This window comes from Colius striatus, chromosome 4, assembly GCF_028858725.1.
Source record: "Colius striatus isolate bColStr4 chromosome 4, bColStr4.1.hap1, whole genome shotgun sequence".
NCBI classification, from domain to species: domain Eukaryota; kingdom Metazoa; phylum Chordata; class Aves; order Coliiformes; family Coliidae; genus Colius; species Colius striatus.
The window spans coordinates 42,085,205-42,106,674 of NC_084762.1; the positions used below are offsets into that span (position 1 = coordinate 42,085,205).

At 41.4% G+C, this 21,470-nt stretch overlaps 1 protein-coding gene across 1 annotated transcript; it reads right to left on the minus strand.

Moving 5' to 3' along the window:
• Positions 1-6,016: 6,016 nt before the first annotated feature.
• CIDEA (cell death inducing DFFA like effector a) lies at positions 6,017-20,161 on the minus strand. Its single transcript, XM_061995467.1, has 5 exons — positions 20,053-20,161; positions 15,918-16,074; positions 15,642-15,788; positions 13,562-13,740; positions 6,017-10,272 (listed from the first exon to the last, which is right to left on the minus strand). Exons 1-5 carry the CDS (start codon positions 20,088-20,090, stop codon positions 10,140-10,142), a joined length of 654 nt encoding a protein of 217 aa, XP_061851451.1. The 5' UTR covers positions 20,091-20,161; the 3' UTR covers positions 6,017-10,139.
• Positions 20,162-21,470: the final 1,309 nt, after the last annotated feature.

Below are 21,470 nucleotides of genomic sequence, written 5' to 3' on the forward strand. Positions count from 1 at the left end.
CTTTCTTTTGTTTTTTCATTGAACCATCCACACTACCTCAAAGATGTCTTTTGAGAGTGCTGACAGCTAAATTAGATCCCTTCATTGCAGACACAGAGTTGTTTTTTTGTGTTATGCGTAATATCACCAGGTATTGTTTTATTTGAATCAGTACCATGAAATACTTCTGAAACTCAGTCCAACTCATTGCAGTTTTCACTACTCTGAAGATTTTTATGCAATTAAAAAGATTCACCTGTTCATTACTTTTTTTCCCCCTCATTTAGAATTAAATTGATTAGGTCCAACCAAAACCAACAGATCTAATCTAGACTTGTTTCTTGTCTTTTATCGGTAAAGCAGAAGAGTACCTGCATCTTATCCCATTCAACACAGTCTCCTTAAGACTCTAGAGTAAAATACATCACAGCAGCATGTGGGAACAGGATAGGGGAAATCACAGAATCACAGAATGGTAGGTTGGAAGGGATCTCTAGAGATCATCTAGCCCAACCCCTCTGCAGAAGCAGGTTTACCTAGATCAGGTTGCATAGGAACTTGTCCAGGTAGGTCTTGAAGACCTCCAAGGAAGGAGACTCCACAACCCCTCTGGGCAGCCTGTGCCACTGCTCCCTCACCCTCACAGTGAAATAGTTTTTTCTGATATTTAAATGCAACTTTTTGCGTTCCAGCTTCATCCCATTACGCCTTGTCCTGTTGCTAGCTACTATAGAAAAAAGGGATGTCCCAACCTCCTGACACCCACCCTTTAGATATTTGTAAATGTTAATAAGATCTCCCCTCAGTCTTCTGTTTTCTAGACTAAAAAGCCCCAGTCCCCTGATGAACTTGGTGGCCCTATGCTGGACTCTCTCCAGAAGTTCTCTGTCCCTCTTGAGCTGGGGAGCCCAGAACTGGACACAGGACTCCAGATGAGGCCTCACCGGGGCAGAGTAGAGGGGGAGAAGAACTTCCCTTGACCTGCTGGCCACACTCTTCTTGATGCATCCCAGGATGCCGTTTGCCTTCTTGGCCACATTGCTGGCTCATGGTTACTTTATTATCAAGGATAATAAACTAAAAAAGGAAAGTATAGGTGTAGGTTGTATTACTATCTTTTCATGAGTTTATTCTCTGAGAAAAAGGAAAAAGATGTAGACCTGTAAGACAAAGGGTTGGAGCCCTGTCTAGACTGACAGTTAACACCAATGAAGTAAAGCATACATTTGAGATGAAATGAGTAAAAAAAAGGCTTTCCAAATAAAAATATTTCATAAGAAACATTTATTTTATAAGAGTAGTTTTGCAGATAAAATAAATTATAAATTGTTCTAGTCAAGCCTTCACAGGTGAGTTACAGTTTTCTTCCTCATGTTTTCCCTTGGGTGGTGAGCGGCTGCTGGCCACCACTTATCCCTCACCAGCATAGATCCTACACATCTGTCACACGTGTTCAAACCAAAGCAGCACACTACTCCTGGCCTGCTTCACAAATGATTCTCTCAGATTACATTTGTAAGGAGAAGAGCACCATTCCTTGCGAGTTCAGTAGCCCCAGGACAAACAGCAGAGCAGAAGCCAGACTGGACAAGACCTGGCTTATTTATAACAGTGCAGTCTGCAGCACTGTTAAGGGCAAGTGGGTACAGTCACTGAAGGAATGTGGTCTGGTATTGAAAACACAAAAGCAGCTGAGGCATTCCCCTCTGAGCAAGACTCTTGGAGAGCTACCCACCGGGGAATTAGGAGGGGAAGACAGCATTTACACACAGAGAACCAATCATTTCTCTTGTAGAAAGCCATTCTGTAGCAGGGAGACCGAGGGTGTATACCCGTTTTGGACTGCAGCCTATTAGCATAACCATATTCATGATTTAAAGGTTTATGAATGCTAAGAATGTAAGAGGTCAGTTTGGCCCCTGGCCAGGACTCAACCCACTGCCTTCCATGCTGAATAATCCGTTTCATGGTCCGTTTGTTAAACAGTGTACCAGAATGCAGGAGGATAAGGGGTTACAATGTATGTTCACTGCACAATTGAATGCCATTGCTTTGCGGGAAGGGTGTGGAGATGCAGTTGTTGCCTGTGCAAGAAAGATTTGCAGAGAGATACATGTCTGTTGGGTAAAACAACTTCACTGTGCAGTCCCTGCAGTGTAGTGAATAGAGACTTTGTATTATTTGTGACCTGTATGGTCTGTCAGGAACAGGGTACAGCTCTAAGTAATCAAAAGCTTTTTATCTCAGGGCAGCAGCTTGGTTCATATGGAATACAGTTATGCTAAAAATGCTACATAAACAAGGAGGCTGACCAGTTCTATTTAAAATGACTTCATATGAATTACAGATAGAGTAAGTCGGAATTATCTTTTTTTTTTAAATATACATTTGCTTAAACACATGCCTCCCCCTCTTCCATGGTCATTACATATTTCTAGTTTGAATATGGGAAAAAAAACTCTGGAAAAGCTGATGAAAGACTACAAGAGGAACCGGTGTAAAAGGTTGCATGTGTAAAGCAATCACCAGAGCAAGGCATAGAAAAAAAGTCGAAGTAACTGAGCACTTGAAATTGGTGACACATAGGTTATGGCATCAGATGGAGAAAGGTTTAGATGAAAGAAAACAAGAGCAGTGCAAAAGCTGCTGAGAGTTCCGAAGTGGAAACAAAAATGTAGCAGTTGAAATTTTAGGAGGAAAGAAAACCAAAAACCAACCAAACACCAAAACCACCCCCCCTAATAAACCCATTGCTTTGGAGAACTAGAAGTCATGGAAACAAAGATGACTTTTATCCATTAGATTGCTGCTGGCTTTCACCATTGCTGATACTGACAGTGAATAAACCTGCCTTGTTTTTATTGATCACAACTCTTCTGAAAACTAAGCACAGCGCCATGTCAGGGCCAGATAAGAGTAAGAGGAACCGAGAGAATTATTTACTGAATCCAGAGGTCACAGCAGTGAAACTATTAGAAGCTGTACTTTTCTAGATGAAATTCTAATCTTGATCTAGTTTGCAGAAAATGCTTATAATGATGAAGAAAACCAGCGTGATCATCTCACTCAAAGATGAAATACCTTTTCTGGGAGACTGGAATAACTAGCTATTTGCAGCAACTATTTTGTAATTTCTGATTTCAGATAAAATGAGTTTATTGTTAAAAGCCTCTGAAAACACAGCAGCTACTCTATAAGATACTGATTTTTATTTGGAAAGCACAAGCATGTAGTGAGTCAGGAGCAGATTAGGACAATATTCTGCAACTATTATAGGCAGCTTTTCTGGGTGACTTTCCCATGAGGGTAAGGAAGCTACAGCTGCAGGAGCTCCTCAAGTAATGACATTTGTTACAGGAATCACTTAAGTGACACCATTTGCACTTTAGTTTTTCAGGTATGAAATATAGTATACTGTAAACTTCCGTTTGTTTATCTCAATCATAAATCAGTGGTCCTTAAATAAGATAATTTATTGTTTGCTTGCTTATTCTCTCCTGATTTTTGAGATGATGGACGAGCATTTGAAAACATTACTTAATAAAGAGTGGCAGTAAACCAAGCCATGTACCCATGAAAGGAAAAATGCTTTGTAATTAGAAGTGCTTTTAACATAAAGCATAATGGACTTCTTGGTGTAATTAAAAAATGTGTCAGAAATAATTATACCTAACTCTGAGACTTTAAAGGACTTCTTAGATGTCTGAGATTTCTCTGGGTCTGTAATACACTGACTACCTACATCATTAAGCTATTGTTTTCTTAAACAGAGTTGCTGTCTGAGGATCTAAGCTTTTTTTGGTTTGTTTTTTTTTTTTTTTAAACACAAAACAGAATGACAACCAACCTATGACAACAGTTACATTACGTAAAAAACCTCAAAGCTAATTTATACTTAATGCATACTGTTAAAGGAGACTGTTCAGAAAACTGATCATCAACCAACTTTCTGTGTTGGAGCTGCATAGAATGCATTCTCCTAACTGTGGAGTCTGTTCAGATATACTGTATTTCTAGTGTTACATTTCATTAACTGTTTTATAAAACAAATAACAGTACTATTTCAGTCTTTTCTTTCAAGTTATAATTAATATTTATTAACAAATATTTCTAATAAATAATACATTAGGAGTGATGCTTATGAAGGATGATTCAGACTGAAGGGTGACCTTAGAAAAAACATGTTTGAGCCTGAGGTTAGTAAATAGTTTGTATCATGAGAACTGAAAATATTAACGCTGTCCTGTGTATGACTGGATTTCATCTCTTCCAACACAGCCTGTGAAAAGCCTCAGAAAACATTCTATCAGATTTGTTTCCAGTTTTACCAGTCACCTATAGAATAGAATCATGGAATTGTTTGGATTGGAAAAGACCTTTAAGATGGAGTCCAACTGTTAGCTTGCCACTACCACATCCATCACTATACCATGTCCCTAGCAAAACCATAAACCAGACAGTTTGAGTTTTGCTTATTTTTACCTTTAATGTTTTGTGCTTGTGGAGGGTTAACCCTGACTGGCTGCCAGAAGCCCCTCAAACCAATCTCTCACTTGGTTTCCTCAACAGTACATAGGAATAAATTAAGATGAAAAAGCCTGTGGGTCAAGATAAAGACAGAGAAATCACTCACCTGTTACCAACATCAACAAAACAGACTCAACATAGGGAAGATCAATTTAATTTATCGTCAATTTAAAAGTAAAGCAGGATGGTGAGAAACAAAGAGAAAACTAAAACCACCTTCCCCTCACTGCACACCCCCTGCCCCGACCTCTTCTTCCAAAGCACTCCTTCATTACCAGCTCTTCTACATCCTTTCCCTGGCCCCAAGCAGAGCAGCAGAATGGAGTTGTGGTCACTCCACAACACATCCTCTTTGCTGCTCCTTCCTTCCCAGCGTTTTCCTTTTCTCCTGTGTGGGCCCTTCCCACAGGATATGGTACTTCAGTAATTGCTCCAATGTGGGTTCCCCCTGGGCCACAGGGCCTGCCAGAAAGCTTGTTCCTGCATGGGCTTTTCTCTTGCAGTGATACTACTCATTCATGCACTCTCCACAGCCTGCACTTTCCTTCAAGGCAAGTCCACCTGCTGTGACACAAGGTCCTAAGTGGCCTGCAAAGGATGCTCTGTTCCAGCATCTGGAGTACCTGCTCCTCCTCCTTTTCTGACCTTGGTTTCTACAGGGATGTTTCTCTCACGTTTCTCGGTCTTCTCTCACAGCCGCTGCACAACATTTTTTACTCTTCCTTAAATACATTTCCACACAGGCACCACCAACTTGGCTGAAGGGTTCAACTTTGAGCAATGGTGGGTTGATTTTGGAGCCAGCTGGAAGCAGGTCTCTATGATGCAGAGGCTGCCACTCACAGCACCTCTCCACCTCCCACTGTCAACACCTTGCCCCTAAACCCAATGCAATAGCCTTTTTGTGCATTTCACCAGCAAGAAATCAGATCTTGGTTTGGTTGTAAGAGGGGAACTGCTCAGGAGTCAAGCTCTGCAAAACTCCCTTCAGCTGAGTACAGCATGTACTTACTAGATAGAAGTGCACTAGAGTGATCACACACACATTATTCCTGACAAAGACTAAGTTAATCTTGAAATACACAAATCTAATATTTCACTAAACTAAATTCATATTTCCCTGCAATAAAATGTGTACTACTGTATCTGTGGGTAAATAACTGTAAGGAGTTATCATGAGGCATTATAAATAGGTCTTTGATTCTTACAGTATTTAGTAAAAAACAGAGATTGCCCCTGCCTTCTATCTCCTGTACTCAGTAGTTTGTAGTCTTTTGAAGCTTTGCTAAAAGATGGAGGAAGGCATTCCTTTTGTATGAAAGGAAACATAGTTTGCACAGTTTGATGCCAGAAAATGAGTCAGCAGTAAAGAGTTAAGAGCTACAAAACAGTATCTAGTTACTTCACTGCCAAAGTCCAGCATTTGGAAACTGTGCAAGACCATAGATCCATTCATGTTCATTATCATATCAGGAAGAAGTTATTCTGGAAATTAACAGAGACAACATGCAAAGCTACCATTTGATTTTTATTCATGGACATTGTTCCTTAAAATTGGCACCACACATCAGAAAACATTGCCATCAGTAATACACATTCCTAACCCATCTCCATTTTCATAGTTAGACTACTGAGCTTGAAAATTGTGAAGTGGTGAAATACTACCTTTTCCCTTCAGCAAAACAGCAATCCTCATGTTCATAAACATCTTAACTGCATATATGACAACACGGGGTAGAGAAAGCAGTGATAAATTCTAAACTCCACAAGAGTACTTACTAATACATAACTGAAGTGGTATGCTAATGATATTAATACTTCCAGTAAAACTTGAGTCATCAAAATACACTTTGTACTTTGGTTTTAAACTTTGTTTTTAATTAAAGAAGCTTGTGTCTTTAGTTCAAGTGCTATCTCAGGAAGATGTATGCTGGAATGATTTAGAGTTGTAATTCTGGTCAGTTAAATGTGATTATATGTAGTTATCTTCACAGTTCATATTCAGAATTACCAACATTTCCCAAGTTGTGTACACCTACCTCTCAGGAAAAACCCTTACAGCTCAAAATCCTATTTTTCTTTCTTTTACTTTTCTGACCTACTTTTCTGTAGGAAGGCAATTTAGGATGTTTCCTAGACCATATTCCAAATGGTTTAAGGAATTTAGACCTTGCCTTTCTCCCTCTTCGTGAACAGAAGAGCTTGTAATTATTTTTCTCCTGAAAGAATAGGGAGGTGCAATAAAGCAACAACTTCCTTATGAAAGGAAGGAAATGAAGTAATGATAAATTACATACACAAAAAAGCTACTGGATTCTTCATTCTAGTCACGAAGAGAGCAACTTTTTTTTTGCCTGCAGAACATGAACAATGCCTGAGTCAACAAGATCAAGTACTTCAGTGAAAATTCCTTTTTTGGTAACTAGAGTATGCCTTGGAGCGTTGTTACTAAGTCACGCAAAACAACAGGCAAAGGGGCCAGTGCAAGCAAAAGGGCTAAATATGTTTCACACCTTCAACATGCCACTGCTGCCAGCCTTGACTGCAACAGTAACAAGTGCAGATTAACTGAGTTTATGGAGAGAAAAATTAACGCTAAAAATGCCAAGCAGAATAGCAAGCTTCTTAACTACATACCTGCAGTTAAGAGCCTGTGCTTTTTTTTTTGTCTGTTGCTAGATATTGTACAGGAAATGTATATAATTTTCTGAAAGGCAGATAATGCTGAAGTTATTCTTTGCTGTGTATCACACACAGGTGAAGTAAAAGCTATGTCTCCTAAGCAGTCTGTAAAAAAAGCAAAAATCAAACCACTTCCAACTCAGAAAATGACAAACTACTTCAGTTTGACCCAAAGCCAAAACTTGTATCTCTGTAAAGAAGCTGCTACAGCAGCAAATCTCATTCCCTAGGCCTGTGGCAAAACACAGATCTGGAAGCAATGGAACAATTTCAGACACAACTTCCATGTTGTGTCTCCCATAATGAAAACATCAGAGTTGAGTTACTTTGTTCAGTTGTTTGGATTTTGAATTAGAGGGAGATGCTCTGAGATGGAGACTTCACAGCTCACATGACCTGCAGCAGCTGAAGTTGTAAGCCTTAAGCTGTCAAAGCAGCAGCTGTTAACATTTTAACTGTTTAACTGTTACCAAGTTAAAGTTTTAGACAGAGCCACTGAAAACTACAGAATGTAGTTTTGAGACCTACACAATTCAGACCTGCAAAAGTTTTTGTATTACAGATGTTGAAGAGGCAACTAACACAACACAATACTGAACTGTGCAAGTTAGCTGGGTTTACTGTTGGTTCTCCCATCATTAGCAACAAAAATATTCTTAGGAGCATTACATAGTTTGCTTTCAAGAGATGTGCTTGTTTTGACAGAAAAAGTTGTGCTTAAAAACTAAAAGAATTCTTGACATGTCCTTGCACTCTATCAGTTAAACACAATTCCTTGAAAGGGGCAGAAAGACTTTGGCCAACCATTATGGCAACAATCATTTGGGAGTGGGTGTGTGTCAAAACCAACACAGATTAAATATAAAGCTTCCATTTTAATATAACCTCTCTTATTACTCACAGAACAGTTTAATACTTTCTTCTGAAGGGAAACTGACAGTTCTGCAAGCTATAGGCTTTCTTCCCCATGAGAAATTAAGAAAGAACAAGTCCTCCTCTTGTCTGGAGCAGTATGCCCACCCCGCTCCTCCAGCAAATACTCAGAAGTAGATGGGAAACAATAGAAACCAGGAAAATCCACGCTTTTTCTTAGTGGTCAACTTATTTAGAATACCATTACTGAAGAAACATGTGCAGAGCCCTGCTGAACTTACATCCATCAGTTCCTTTAACATTTGGATTTAGGCTGCTTTTTATCATAACAATGATTTGAAAGATGCAGCTCAAAGATGGCTAAGTCACTTCCATAAAGTGAAGGTAAAAAATAAGCATATAAAGGTGAAATTTGCAGACAAAAGTGAGATCAATATTCCTACATTAGTGACATTTAAGTGAACAGACCCAGTTGACAGATTAGAATAGATCTCATCAACCATGATGCTTGGTCTTTTCAGTCCAACTGATGCTCTTTTAGCAGATCAGGTTTTCCTACAACTGATTAGTGCAGCTGATGCACACAGTTAATGGCAAGTCTGCTGAGATAGGTATCCAAGCACTGTGGGGCCTACACTGGTCTTTTTCCTCTTGCTCCCACTGCTTTTTTTTCCCGTCCTGCTTGTTTGGGTTTTGTCATCAGAACTTCTCTTCCTAGGTGGCACCTACTGTCAGGTCAGACACATTTACCTGTATTTGTTGTTTCCTTAACAGCTTTCAGTCTTAAGCGAGAATATAACAACTTGCTAAAATTTTTCACAAGCAAGCAAATGAAAACCTCAAGAGCAACACCTATGAACAACCAAAGTTGGGCTTTTTTCCTTCAGCAACGGGAGTTTGAATTTTGACACAAGATACCTAACATGGTTTGTTTTCCAGTCTCCTATGCTGTTTAGGAAAACCTTCCTGGAAGTTGGTCCTACTAACAGTTCTCTAAACTGAACAGAATACTACAGAGAATTCTACCTAAGGATTAAAAACTTTGCCCTTTAATACAGCTTGACTTGGGAGACTAAAAATCATGAATAACCAGTTTAAAGCATATATATACGTTACACAAGACTAGATAGTGTCCTGCTGCTCTCCCTGATCACAGGAACATCAAAATCCAGCATCTTACATGCACCTCAAGTACATCTTGGTATGTAGCATAATCTTGTAACTGAACAGTAAACACTACAGAAGTGAAGGTTCAAATCTTGAAGGAAGCTTCAGCAGGTTGCCTGTAAGCCAGACTCAGGAAACCGTAGCAAATAATTCATTACTTCAGGCAGAACTGAATACCAGACCCATTAAAGAAATAAATCCGATTCTTCAATTGGTATGAGCTAAACAAATCTGAACTTTCTGTAGATTTGAAGGAAAATATAAGTAGTTAAAAGGAAACATTTTTCATTGTTTTAAGGAAAGTAAGGCTAAATTTTAAGCTTCTGCTTAGTAGCTGCACTTTCTCCAATTAGACTTCATGAGAGCAGGCAGTCACCGAACCAGGACTCAGTTGTATTGTGTAGTTCCATTGTTAGCAGGAGTAAAGCAGTACACTTCACCCTTTTGTATCTCTATGTGAGTCGGGCACTAATATCAGCACTGTTAAGGATTAAAAACAAGAAAAACCCACAGTGTCCACGTCCCCCACCTCAGTCTCTTCTGAAGGCCAATCAGATAGCCATGAAAAACCAACCAAACTATGTTTTGATCAGTGCAAGAAATTCCACTGGTTACAAAGCATGCAAGTTTCCAGGTAAACTTATTCTCCATTTTGAGTTACTGGGGCAAAAAAATTGCTCTCCCTCCTTTTGCTGAATTCACAGACATTAGGCACCCATTTTTTCTCTGTGATAAGAGCCTGTGAACACCACACACTTATTTTATTACTAAGGCCTGCAAGCATTCCCAAATAGGAAAAAAAAGTTAGTTCCCATCAGTAGACATCCCCCCCTGCTGTAATTACAATCAAAACTGGGCAAGAGAATGTCTTTAAGCAAAAGGATCCGACATCTGAAGTGCAGCTGTGCTCACTACTCCCGCCTTGATCTCGTGCACGTGCCGTCTTCGTCGTATTCACCCATCAGCTGCAACATATATGTTCCAGTATAGAGAAGAAACTGTCCAGCTATCTGTGCTGCATGGGACATTAGCTGAAGCACCTTCCTAGAAAGAAAACCATTTGTTTAAAAATTAATCACCAACAGGATGACATTACCCCTTTCCATTCCCACAAACAACCTTTAGGTTGAGTTAGGCAGATTTATTTAAGAACTTTCTCACTCCTCCTCACTTCTGAGAAGACAGTAATTTTTATACCAACTTTAGAAAAAATACTTTTGTAGCCATTGATTAACAGAAAACTATTGCCATGTTATCTGAACTGGAAAACACACTTGATAAAGCAGGCTGTTGTCCCGTTAGAGATTTTACAGGCCTCCTGCTGAGTCATCACTCAAACTACCAGAGAACCACTGGTTAAAACTTTGCCTGGGAGAGCCCAGCAGCATTCCTGCAGCCCGAATCCACTTCATGTCTCACCTTTAGGCCATTCACTAACACAACACTTCACGTGTCCCCAAGCTGCAGCTCAAATTTGATTAGCTCTGAAGCTGAGCAATCACATTACAATGGATACCCAACGGCAAAAAATGTGAAGGCAGGCAAATTAATGCTGTTCAAGCTGCAAGCCTTAAGAATTCTCAGTGAACAGCTATTCCATTTTTATTTAAGATTTTTAAAGTATTCACATTGAAATACATAACACTGTTTGAGAATCCATACAGATCCATAAACTAAGATCAGGTAAGCAAAGGTACACGATATAAATTGCGGATCACCACAGGATCACAGAGGAATAGAGATTGTAATATTTGAATAGTCACTTATTCAACTTGATTATAGCTGCATCTTTCTTCCATTCTCCAAGAAACAATAGGAACAGTACTAAGAGCTATATTCAAGCCTCATTCCCCAAAAGCTAAGTAGGCCCTCACAAGTATGAAGCTGAGGCATTGGGGAAGTGGTATGCAAGAACTGGAACCATTCCAAAACTGGAAAGGGATCAGTTTTTAAAGACACAGAAATGAGCCTGGCCTTTGTCTTCTGTAAGAAATGAGGAAGACTTTCTGAGTTCCTGAGATAAATACAGCTGTGAACCCTCTGCTGTTGTTCATTTCTCCTTTGAGCTCTAGCAAAGGAAACCAAGTCTTCTTGCTACAAATTCTCCTTTCCTCACTGGGATTAAAGAAGGTTTGCACTCAAAAGTCAATGCTTCAAAAGAGTAGAATACTCTGTACTTAGAGCCTGGGAAGCCTTTAGAAAATAAAAAAAAAAAAAAGAAAGACCACTGTACCCTTATTCATGCTTTCCACACACATGTCATTTCAAGTGTGCCTTTCCCTCCACCAGATAACACAGGCCAAGGAGCTTTACAGTTGTAAAGAAAGCTGCAGCTGGTACTGGGCTTTTGAGCAGCTGCAGTGTGTCACTTGCACACAAGACCAGTTGTCACTTAAGCCATGAAACAAGTTATTTGTTGAACGGAACATTTGATCCTTCAGTTGGACACTACAGGGAGAAACAGGGGAAATGCATTAATCAGATCTGGCATGCTTCGAGCCCCTCCCACTGATGAACAGCATTTTAAAGTTCTTTCCCCTTCACACTCCGCAGGTAGGCCATCTCACTGTTGTGTTCAAGAGTACAGAAGGTTCTCTCTTCTGTCACCCCTATTCTTTGCTAGCAGACTGTTTTCCCACTGTGACACTTATCATAGAATCATAGAATGTTAGGGTTGGAAGGGACCTTTAGAGATCATCTAGTCCAACCCCCCTGCAGAAGCAGGTCAGCCTAGATTGGGTCACATAGGAACATGTCCAGGTAGGCTTTGAAGACCTCCAAGGGAAGAGACTCCACACCCTCCCTGGGCAGCACTTCCCTTGCAGCTCAACTCTGTAACAAAACAGTGCTTCCAGAAGAACTCCACAGCTACTTCAGCTGTTTGCCAGTGTCATTTCTTCCTCATCAGCTGTACTGTGCCGGCAGGGAGGCAGAGCTGTCACTTCAAACTCTCCTTAGCAGTGCAAGTTCCAGTGCTGATACTTGCCTCCACAGCACATAGCCAGAAATAAAAGTTTGTTTCTGCCTCAAGAGACTTGACAAACACAGGAACGGGAGGAGTGCAGCTGTTCAAGAGTAAACCTTTGCTTTGAAGAAACCCTGATGAAGCCATTGTTACAGCTGAATAATCACCACAGCACAGACAGAGTAATGAGTCTCATCTGCAGCCATACTAGTTGTGGCCTCAAAGATTAAAGGAGGGACCACCTAAATAGGGTGGGAGAGGTCAATCAGACTGAAAGACAAGCAGCAAGATTAGTATTACAAAGTTTAATACCTTTATCATGAAATAAGGTACTACTTGAACACTTCAAACTAAAGACTACATATTGCTCAGTGAAAGTGAAAACTTTATGGCATATAATCTGTTCTGTACAGAACAGATCTGGTCCTCAAGAAATGAAGCACAGCAACACTATACTGTTGTGTCTCAACCAGAATTTGAAAGGTCGGGTAGAGGAATTCAGGGCCGCAGCTTGAACATCTGTCCAAGTATGGCACCTCTGTAAAGGTGTCTGAACAGAGAAGAAGTTTTCCTCAACCAGGGCAGGACACAGCTGGTTTTGACAAGGCACCAGCTTTCACCACATTGTTGAGAGCAGTGGACAGAACAGGTATTATTTTGCCCCTACATAAGCCAGTATTTGTCAAAAGCTAACTTTACTAAAATCACAACCCACCACAGTGTGGGTCGTTTCACAGTCCTGCAAGAGACAGCAGTCCTTGTAGAATCATTACAGTTGGAAAAGACCTTTAAGATCAGAGTCCAATTGTTAGCTTGCTTAGAGACCAGTTGGCTTAAAAACTGTGGCAGCATTTTGCAGATGGTAAATTCACATTAAGACAGCAGAGAGTGTTACGTCTCTCCCATTTTCCTTTGAATCCATGTAGCTCATGTGGTGAATTCAGCAGCCAGGTATTGAAAAGCTTGGGCAAGCTATAAGACCTCTGCCATTAGATCTCAAATTCCTCTCATTTTGTGCTCTTAAAAACCCTCCTTTAAGCAGTCTGATTCTTCTTCCTGGGCCTCCTGCATTCTTCAAACAAATCAAAGAAGCCTGAGGAAATTCTCTCAAGAAACAGAGACTGTATCTAGAGCCTAGCAGTAAATACAAGCTGATAAGATTTTTGCTTTAGGGGAAATTTAAAATTCCACCATAAAAAGCTGTATTAAGTTTTTACAAGTCAGCTATTCACCTTACAAAGAAAGATTCAGTGTATTGGCCAGTATGTGAGAATTAATAAAAATACTACAGTTGCTTCCTGAGACCAATAAGTAACCACAGATTTTCCATTAACATGTAAACCTGATCAGTAGTGGGAACATACTTACCGCAATACACTTTTTGCTCCCATACATTTGATGTCATACGAGATAGAGTACATCTCATAGAATGTTGCCTTGATGTTTAAGCAGCCAATAAAATCCTTAGGGTTCAGCTTGTACAGATCAAATGTGACGTTAGCTACTCCCATTTTCTTCTTTTGTCTCACAGCAACACCATTTTTTGTCTAATTTAAAAAAAGTGAGAGACAGTTTGTACCAAGAGCCAGGAAATTCCAGCAAGATAATAGTTAACAGTGCAGCTCTGTAGGAGCAGCTTGCCTATTCTAGTCTTGAGGCTAGTTTTCCATCAATTCTAAACTAAAATGAAATAGAATTAAATAGGCTACCAAATAACCAGGATGACATTAGGTCCTTCCTAACAGAATAGTGATGACCCATCAACAGAATACTCTTAGACCCATCTGTGAAAACTCATCATTTCATACCCTGGCTCTTAACACCTCTCTCCGTTCCTACTAAAAAGTAAAACGAGGAGGGAACTACTACTGATTAGGCCTAAGGTTTAATACTGAGGTTTTTAAGAGGAAAAAAAGAAAGGAGGAACAGCATGGAAAGTCACATTTCACCTTAAATCCAGCCTCCTTTACTGAAAGCAACCCTTGTCTACTTCTTGGCTGCAATCAAAGCTTTCAGGTTCCTTGCTTCAAGGAAAAGGGAGGAAATGTTAAAGATAGCCCATATTTACAGGGACACCTAGTGGGAAATCGACATCTCTGCCCAGCCTCAGCAGCTGCAACAATGCTTTTTGCATGCAAAATGAAGCAATGATGTTGTGAGACTGGGCCTTTTTGTACCTGTCACCCCTGTGCTCAGACAGCCTCATTGTAAGTCAGACCAAGTTAAACACTGTAGCATATCGTTAGCCAGCAATTTTGTGCCTGCTTTACTTTGATAGCTTGTGAGCTTCAGCAACAGGGCCCCTTATCAACAACAGTTTTTGACATGTACAAAGAGCTGGCATGCTTGGTAGCGTATTCTTCCCCTCCCCCCAGCCCCACAATTAGCACTCAGAATACGTGGATAAAGCATGACATAGTGTGTAGTTGTGCTACACTCCAGATGACTTGTGAAACCATGGCAGCCCTTCTGCTGCCCCTCAGCACACTCTGAAGAGAGGCAGCATTCAAACTTGTTCTGCTGCCATGCCAGACAGGACACAGGGCAGAAGGGAAAGGAGCAAGGTGGAGCCACATCCTAGCTGCAACTTCTTTTCTGCTCTTGGAACTTGTGGCCCAGATGCAGTTGGTTGATAAGATGGTGAGGTATCTTGGGGAAAAAAATGTACAAACTTCCCACACTGCAACATGAGATTGAGAAAATTGGGCCAAACAATTGAGCCATCCATGTACAAACAGAAAAATGGTATGTATGCTTACAGCTCCTCTGCTAGCTCTGTAATGCTATCTTTCCAGTAACAACCATCTCATGGGAAGACACTTGGGAGTTTGACTCTATCTTATTAACGTACAGATGACTATTTCCTCACAGGCCCACAAACTGGACACAATAAAGAGCTGATATGATCAGAAGGCTAAAGTTAGCTGATCTCAATGGGTCTTAAAATATCTTGAAGCATGTAGACTAACATTAGGGTTTTTTAAATATTTGCAAGATTAAACACAGGCATTTTTCTAACCTTCACTTCACCATTACTATATTAATAAGGCAAAACTTGTGTTACGTTGCTTAATTTGGGCATTTTTCCCCCCTAAAAGACATTGTATTTTAAACTTCATGCAGTCAAAGACCTAATTTTCTTTATGTTACTGAAAGGTACGAGAACAATGTAGTTTCTGAGGCTCTCCAAAAGCAGGGGATTTCCCCTGTAATTCTTTTCAGTTGTAATATTTCGTTTCAGTTCTTAGCAGATTTTTGATCAGTTCCATGGCCAAGCAAGGGACAGAAAAACAAACTTCATTTTTCATCCAGGAAGGCTCAACGAAGAGTTGATACCTTGCTTTTTTTCTTTAGGGGAAGTTTTCTTCTCCTCGCTCTCCAACAATCTTAGCAGCCACAGACATTCTTCTATCCGTTTCTATTCAAGCAAGAGGCACTTGGTACTTACCTGCGTCCATTTCTGACCTCTTTCCAGAACCATGAAGTGCGTATTGTCATCCAGTGATCTGAAGAATTCTTCTGTGTCCACGATCGTGCCATCTTCTTCCAAAACAAGAGTAACTATTCCAGCAGATATAAGGAAGGCATCTAAAGTCTGCAAAAAATCCAGTAAATGTTAGCATTTGAAAGAGGGCCCATCATTTCATAGCTGACCAGACATAGTCTCCTGAACTTCACTAGCCTTCACTGTAAGTTTCAGATGGAGAGGGAACGATGGCTATACCTTGCTGATGAGCTCTTGCAAACTGCTTGCAACAATTCCTTTTCGGTTGCTTCGGGAGGCATTTGATACACGGAAAGGTCGCCCTGCAGGCATGAGAGGGGGGAACAGGGTCTGTTTTGTTACTGCTCCCACAGATGCTCCCATGGATACCAAAGATCTAAGACAAATGAAAATTCAGCATAGTTATAAAAGCAGTCATGTCAAGGAGGACTGTTGAGTTCAGTGACATAAGCACATTATATGAATAAATTCACAGGTTGTGTTAGACTCCTGAAGCTTGCTTTCAAAACTAAACACTACACAGCCCTACAGATGCGTTGTCTCTGAACTTTCTCTTGCCATCTCTGAACTTTCTTCTTGACACCTGAAGACATTTCTAAAATTAAAAACATTCCAAGCAGATCTGGGCCACCTCTAGCTCAGCTGATGTCAAGGCCGCTCTTACAGTGAGGCTCACGGGTTTTAACACTGTATTAGAAAGGCTGCAGCTCTTACCGCATTCAGCCACTTAGATCATTCTCTTCATCTGCAAGAAGAGATACCACACAAGACTACTTTCAACTAATTAAAGGAATGAGTTTGCTTTAGGAAGGCTGAACATATTACCCGTATTCAAATCACCTAGCACCAGAACACAAGCAGAGCTTTCTGATATAGTTATGCTTGACTTTCAGGTAGCTAACGCATTATCTTGTAAATAATATATGGAGCCTATGAAGCTTCAGCTAGTTTTGTAAATAAGGCAAAATAAGACTTGTTTGTACCCTGACGTATCAAAAGAAATAAAATGAAATTAAAATTAAGATTAAATACATAATGTCAAAGCAGGCTGACAGAGAGGCTGGAACAATTCAAACATACTTAGAAAGAGGTTTTAAATTTTCCTGGGCAGTCACATCTTTTAGTAGTGACTGGTTAAGTTCCCTTAGGTAAACCAGGCACATAACACTGTTACCTGCCTATTCCCACACCAAGGTACAGACCTGCTCCCATCTACATCTAATGCCAGCTTTTTGCTGCCAAAATGGTTAATTCAATAGCCAGCTTGCCAAAAATTGATGTTTGCATGACATATAAAAGGACTGATCTCTAACAAGTCTTTCAAAGAGAGACAATATTTTGTCTCCTACATTCCTGGACTTTACTTCCATACACCTTCTGCTTCTTAATACAGAGGTGGGAAAGGGATGCATCTCCATTTTATTTTCCCACACAGGTGTAAAAGGTCACCTTTATGTAGGAAAAATCTGTTCTCGAACACTATCACAGAAGGGGTGGGAGTGAACTGTCAGTCTCTTTCTGCAGCCCGAGAGAGTGAATACTGGAATTCCCAGAACAATGATGAAATGGTATATTCAACTAATAATATCCCAGCCACACCGTTTGTGCAAGTTCACACTGACTGAAGAGAACACTATCTTTTCCAAACGTCTTACCTGGTCTTTTTTGGCTACACGGGAAGTAATTTTTGTGACCAGACAAACAGAGTTTCAGCAATTAATTTAGTTCCTGCTCTGGACTTTGGGCTATTGCCCTTCTTCTGTACAACAAACTTTTATCTTCCTCAAAAACTCCTCAACATTACTAGAGCTTTTATTTATTTTTTTTTAAATGATGGAGCTGTGCAATAGTTTTGTTCTAGCTCAAGCTAATACCTTCTTAATAGTGCTCTCTAAACACTAGCTCCCTGGCTTTCAACAATTTGCATTCATGCACACAAGGTTGGTAGAAATGTCTCAGCTTCCTCTGGATGATCAGTCAATTTTGAGAGGACTAGCTCTGTTTCAAATTAAAGAGCTAATAAACACTTTTCTCCTGGAGAAGGGTCATGACCAAGAAGGAGGACAAGGTAACAAAGGCACTGAAGTTCCACAGGAAGCATACTAGGACAGGATGTGTTTCTTAACCTCTTCACTGACTAAGTTAATAGTCCCCCAGTCACCCCCCGCCCCCAGTATCTGGGTACCTCCCATTCTGAATCACAGTCTTTCCTCAGATATGAAGCCTGCTTATCTCCCTCGGGGCTGGAGACAGCAAAGGACACCCTGATGTTATAAAGTGCAAAGCTCAGGATTTAAAAAGTAATGTTTTCAGAGCTAGTTGCATCCTATTCCCTCTCACCCATTGAAAACTAGCACATAGAATACTGACTTGAGTGGTATCTGTGACAGTACTAACAAGATTTTTCTCTTTTTACTAATCCTGTTGAACAGTTTTCTTCCCCATTACTTAAGCCAAGTTGTCATTCACAAAAGACAAAGTACAGGGAAAAAAGCCAAACCACATATCCTGATACAGAAGGAGGAGTGTTAGGGGCAGAGCTGATAGGCAAGACTTGAACTAAGAGTGTTCACCTCTGGTGTTAGCACAGCTAACTATACAAACCATATTTTACAGCTCTTAACAGAAGTTTCTTCAGGATTTACGATCAATTGCCTTATGCTGCTGCCTAGTTCTATCAGGTGTAAAAAGTCAGAGAAAAATCTCAGCTTAATAAGCCAGGACTTCCATTAGCTCCACCAGACAGTCACTTAACACAAATCCAAGTCTTAAGGAGTTATTTAACATCAGTGCCATGTCATCTCCATTTCAATAAAACCAGTCAATACCATCACTAAATGAAGTCTGCTTACAAAGCAGCAAGCCTGGGCTCCAGTGGGCAGAGGTTTTAGTTAATGAGAAGTACTAGGAAACAAAAGCCATGGTGATTTTTGAAAAAGCCTGATAGGGTGCAAACCCTTCAACTTCTGGGGCTATTGCTGAAAACTTTTTCCTTTGTTTTCCGCGACAGACAAAGAGCAGACACAAATCAGCCAGCTTATATACAGGGCTCCTAGATAGAGCTGGTTTTGCTGCAGCTGTCCTCAGAAACCAGACAAACCAGTGCCTGATGCAGGGAATTCCTCTATTAGATTGGAGTCACTTAAAATAGTTTTCTTTTAAAAGCTGATCAAGCAAAGTCAGAAAACAAATGTTGGAGAGGAAAGGAACATACTAAGGTGCGGTCAGCTTTATTAGTACGTTAAGTGACATTAGATACAGACAAGTCCACTTTATTTTATTATTCTTTAGAGTTGAAAGGATCAAGTCCTAGCTCTTCTGTAAAGGACAGAGGGATCCCATGCCACTGAAAACCACAAAAAATATCATTAAAAAGGCAAATATCTCTAAACTCTAGGATCTTGTCTACTTTGGTTTGTGTAAATACAACCTGCTGGCGGGGGACTCACATACTGCCACAAGTGTAGTGTCAAGTATCACTCGGTGCAGTGTCGAGGCTAGAGAAATAGATGGATTAATTTTATTTTTTTTAGGAGAATCCAGGGGTTAAAACCTGCCTTGAGTCCCGTACACATATTTCACTCTATCTTTGTTTGCAATATGCCGTGTATGTTTGTCTAAATGTGGTGCAACAGTCTTCAGTCCCACTCAGAAAAGTCAACGTTGCACAACACAAATGGCTTCAGAATAAGACACAGTTACATTTTAGGTTAGAGTTCACAGGACAAATGACAACAGCAGCAAGAGCAAAACCAAAAAAAAATATCAGAAATTAGTCAGGAGAGTTAGAGTTCGACCAGATTACAGATAGAACCATGAACTCTTGAGATATCAGAAGTGCAGGCAGAAGGAGGCGCGGTTTAGAGTGGTGTAGAGAACTATGCCCTTACAGACGTGGTTAGCAAACATTTGCACCTGAAACACTGGCAGAGGCCGTGGGTCGCGGTGATGTCGCAGAGTACGAGAGCCTCCATACCTGACACACACAAGCTCTGTACACAAGACGGTAGCTTCACCGCTGCCCAGGTGGAACGCATGCCTGCCCTTATGCCTCCGAAAGGACCTCAAACTGCAGTGCTCCTCCTTGGCGCTCTCTCTGGAACTTCCGAGGCTCGGAAGGCTGCGAGTGCATGTCTGCCCGCTTCCCAGCCCCCCGCGCTGCGCCCGCTGCCACCAGCCTTCACACCTTGCGGGGAGAGCGCCCTTTGCTCCCTAAGAGCTGGAGCCGACAATTCAGACTCGGTCCTTCCCGAGCGCCTCCCGGGAGCCAACGTCCGAACTGCCGCCAAGATCAGCGGGATGAAGGGGAAAGAAGAAGGGAGAGAGGGAGAGCTATGCGTATCCCCGCACTCACCGCACCAGCGACCCCACGTAGCCTCCTGCTGCCTCCATGTCCAGTCCAGCCCCGCCGCGGGCAGCGCCGCTCCTGCCGCGAACCTTAAGCGCCGGAGGCGGTGCAACTCCCCGCGGCGGGGCGGCCCCGGCCCGGCCCGGCCCCGCCCGCGCCCCCGCGGCCGTGTGCGGGTGTCTGCCCGCGGGAGGCCGCCCGCCCCCGGCTGCCTGTCACGGCGGCTCGGACGCTGCGCCGACGCCACCAGCGGCGGGGATGGATGGAGAGCTACCAGGTAATGCGCCCAGAGAGTGTTTCTTAGGGACGTTTCACCTTTGGATTTACCCAGGAGAGGAGCAAGAAAGGTGTTGTTTAGTGTACATCAGAGTTACATACCACGTATTAGCTAGCTACAACTAATATAGCAACAGGGGAGGCCAATCTCATTTGGAGCCTCTCAGCATTAGAGCAAATCAACAGATTAGGTGTCTCAGCTTCTGATTTTAGAGCCTGCGAATAAGCTTATGGCCTGGATTAGTGTATACAGTAGCTTCGGTGGAGGTATTTAATATTATTCCTACAGGCAAGGTAGCAGTGACTTTACTTTACTGAGCATGCCCATGGGCATGAATAGGGTATTTTTTGGCTCTGAAGCGAGGTTTGATTTCTTAAAGCTGTTCAATTACTATTGCACAGAGAAAATAGAGCCAGGAGCCCAAGAATCTGGCTCAGCAGAATCAGGGCCAGCACCTGTGCCAAGAACCCTGCTGCTCAGGGAAAGCACCGAAGCCACTGTCGCCAGCACCCGGGTTACCCCCAGGCTCAGGGATAAGCAGTTACCTGGGTTATTTTTCTGCAGACAGCCTGTTCAGGGCAGGAAAGGCTGTTCACAGCATTCCTTAACTCTCCAGTTTTCCCTAGCAAGCACCAAGCACTCACACCTGCTAAGAGTCTTCAGTCCTGGGCTTTCAGTCCAGGGCAAATTGTTTTCTTGAATGGCATCTCCTTCCTAGCTATTTACTCACTCCTTACTAGTGAGTAAATAACTCACTTTCTCAGAACAAAGCTTAGGCCAACAAACTTCCCCCTGGGAACCTGAGACCAGACTTTTATCTCTTCCCCCTTAGGCTACTTAGGGCTTGCAGATGTTCAAGGACCTATGTCACACATTAACCCTTTCTTTTCCTGTTTCCTACCACATTTAGTTTTGTTACAGTTTGTGATTTGTCTCTGACATATGTCATGGAGAGCAGGAAATGGGGAACAGTAAATAGTTCTCTGAGCCCTGAACTCCAAACAGCCTCTTCTCCCCTGGATTTGTATCTTGTAGTTGACTGTGGGCCACATCTGAAGTTATTTATGCAAAGCAGTGCATTTGTAAGGAATTCTTACCAAGTGTTTCTCTGCTATCAAAAAACTTGTGTATGTACTGCAGCTTTTCC

Coding starts and splice junctions, on each gene's coding strand:
- CIDEA (XM_061995467.1), bottom strand. CDS start 20,090: ATGGAGGCAGCAGGAGGCTACGTGGGGTCGCTGGTGCG. Junction 16,075..20,052: donor TACGTGGGGTCGCTGGTGCG/GTGAGTGCGGGG, acceptor CATTTGTCTTAG/ATCTTTGGTATCCATGGGAG. Junction 10,273..13,561: donor GGAGCAAAAAGTGTATTGCG/GTAAGTATGTTC, acceptor TTTTCTTTCTAG/GAAGGTGCTTCAGCTAATGT.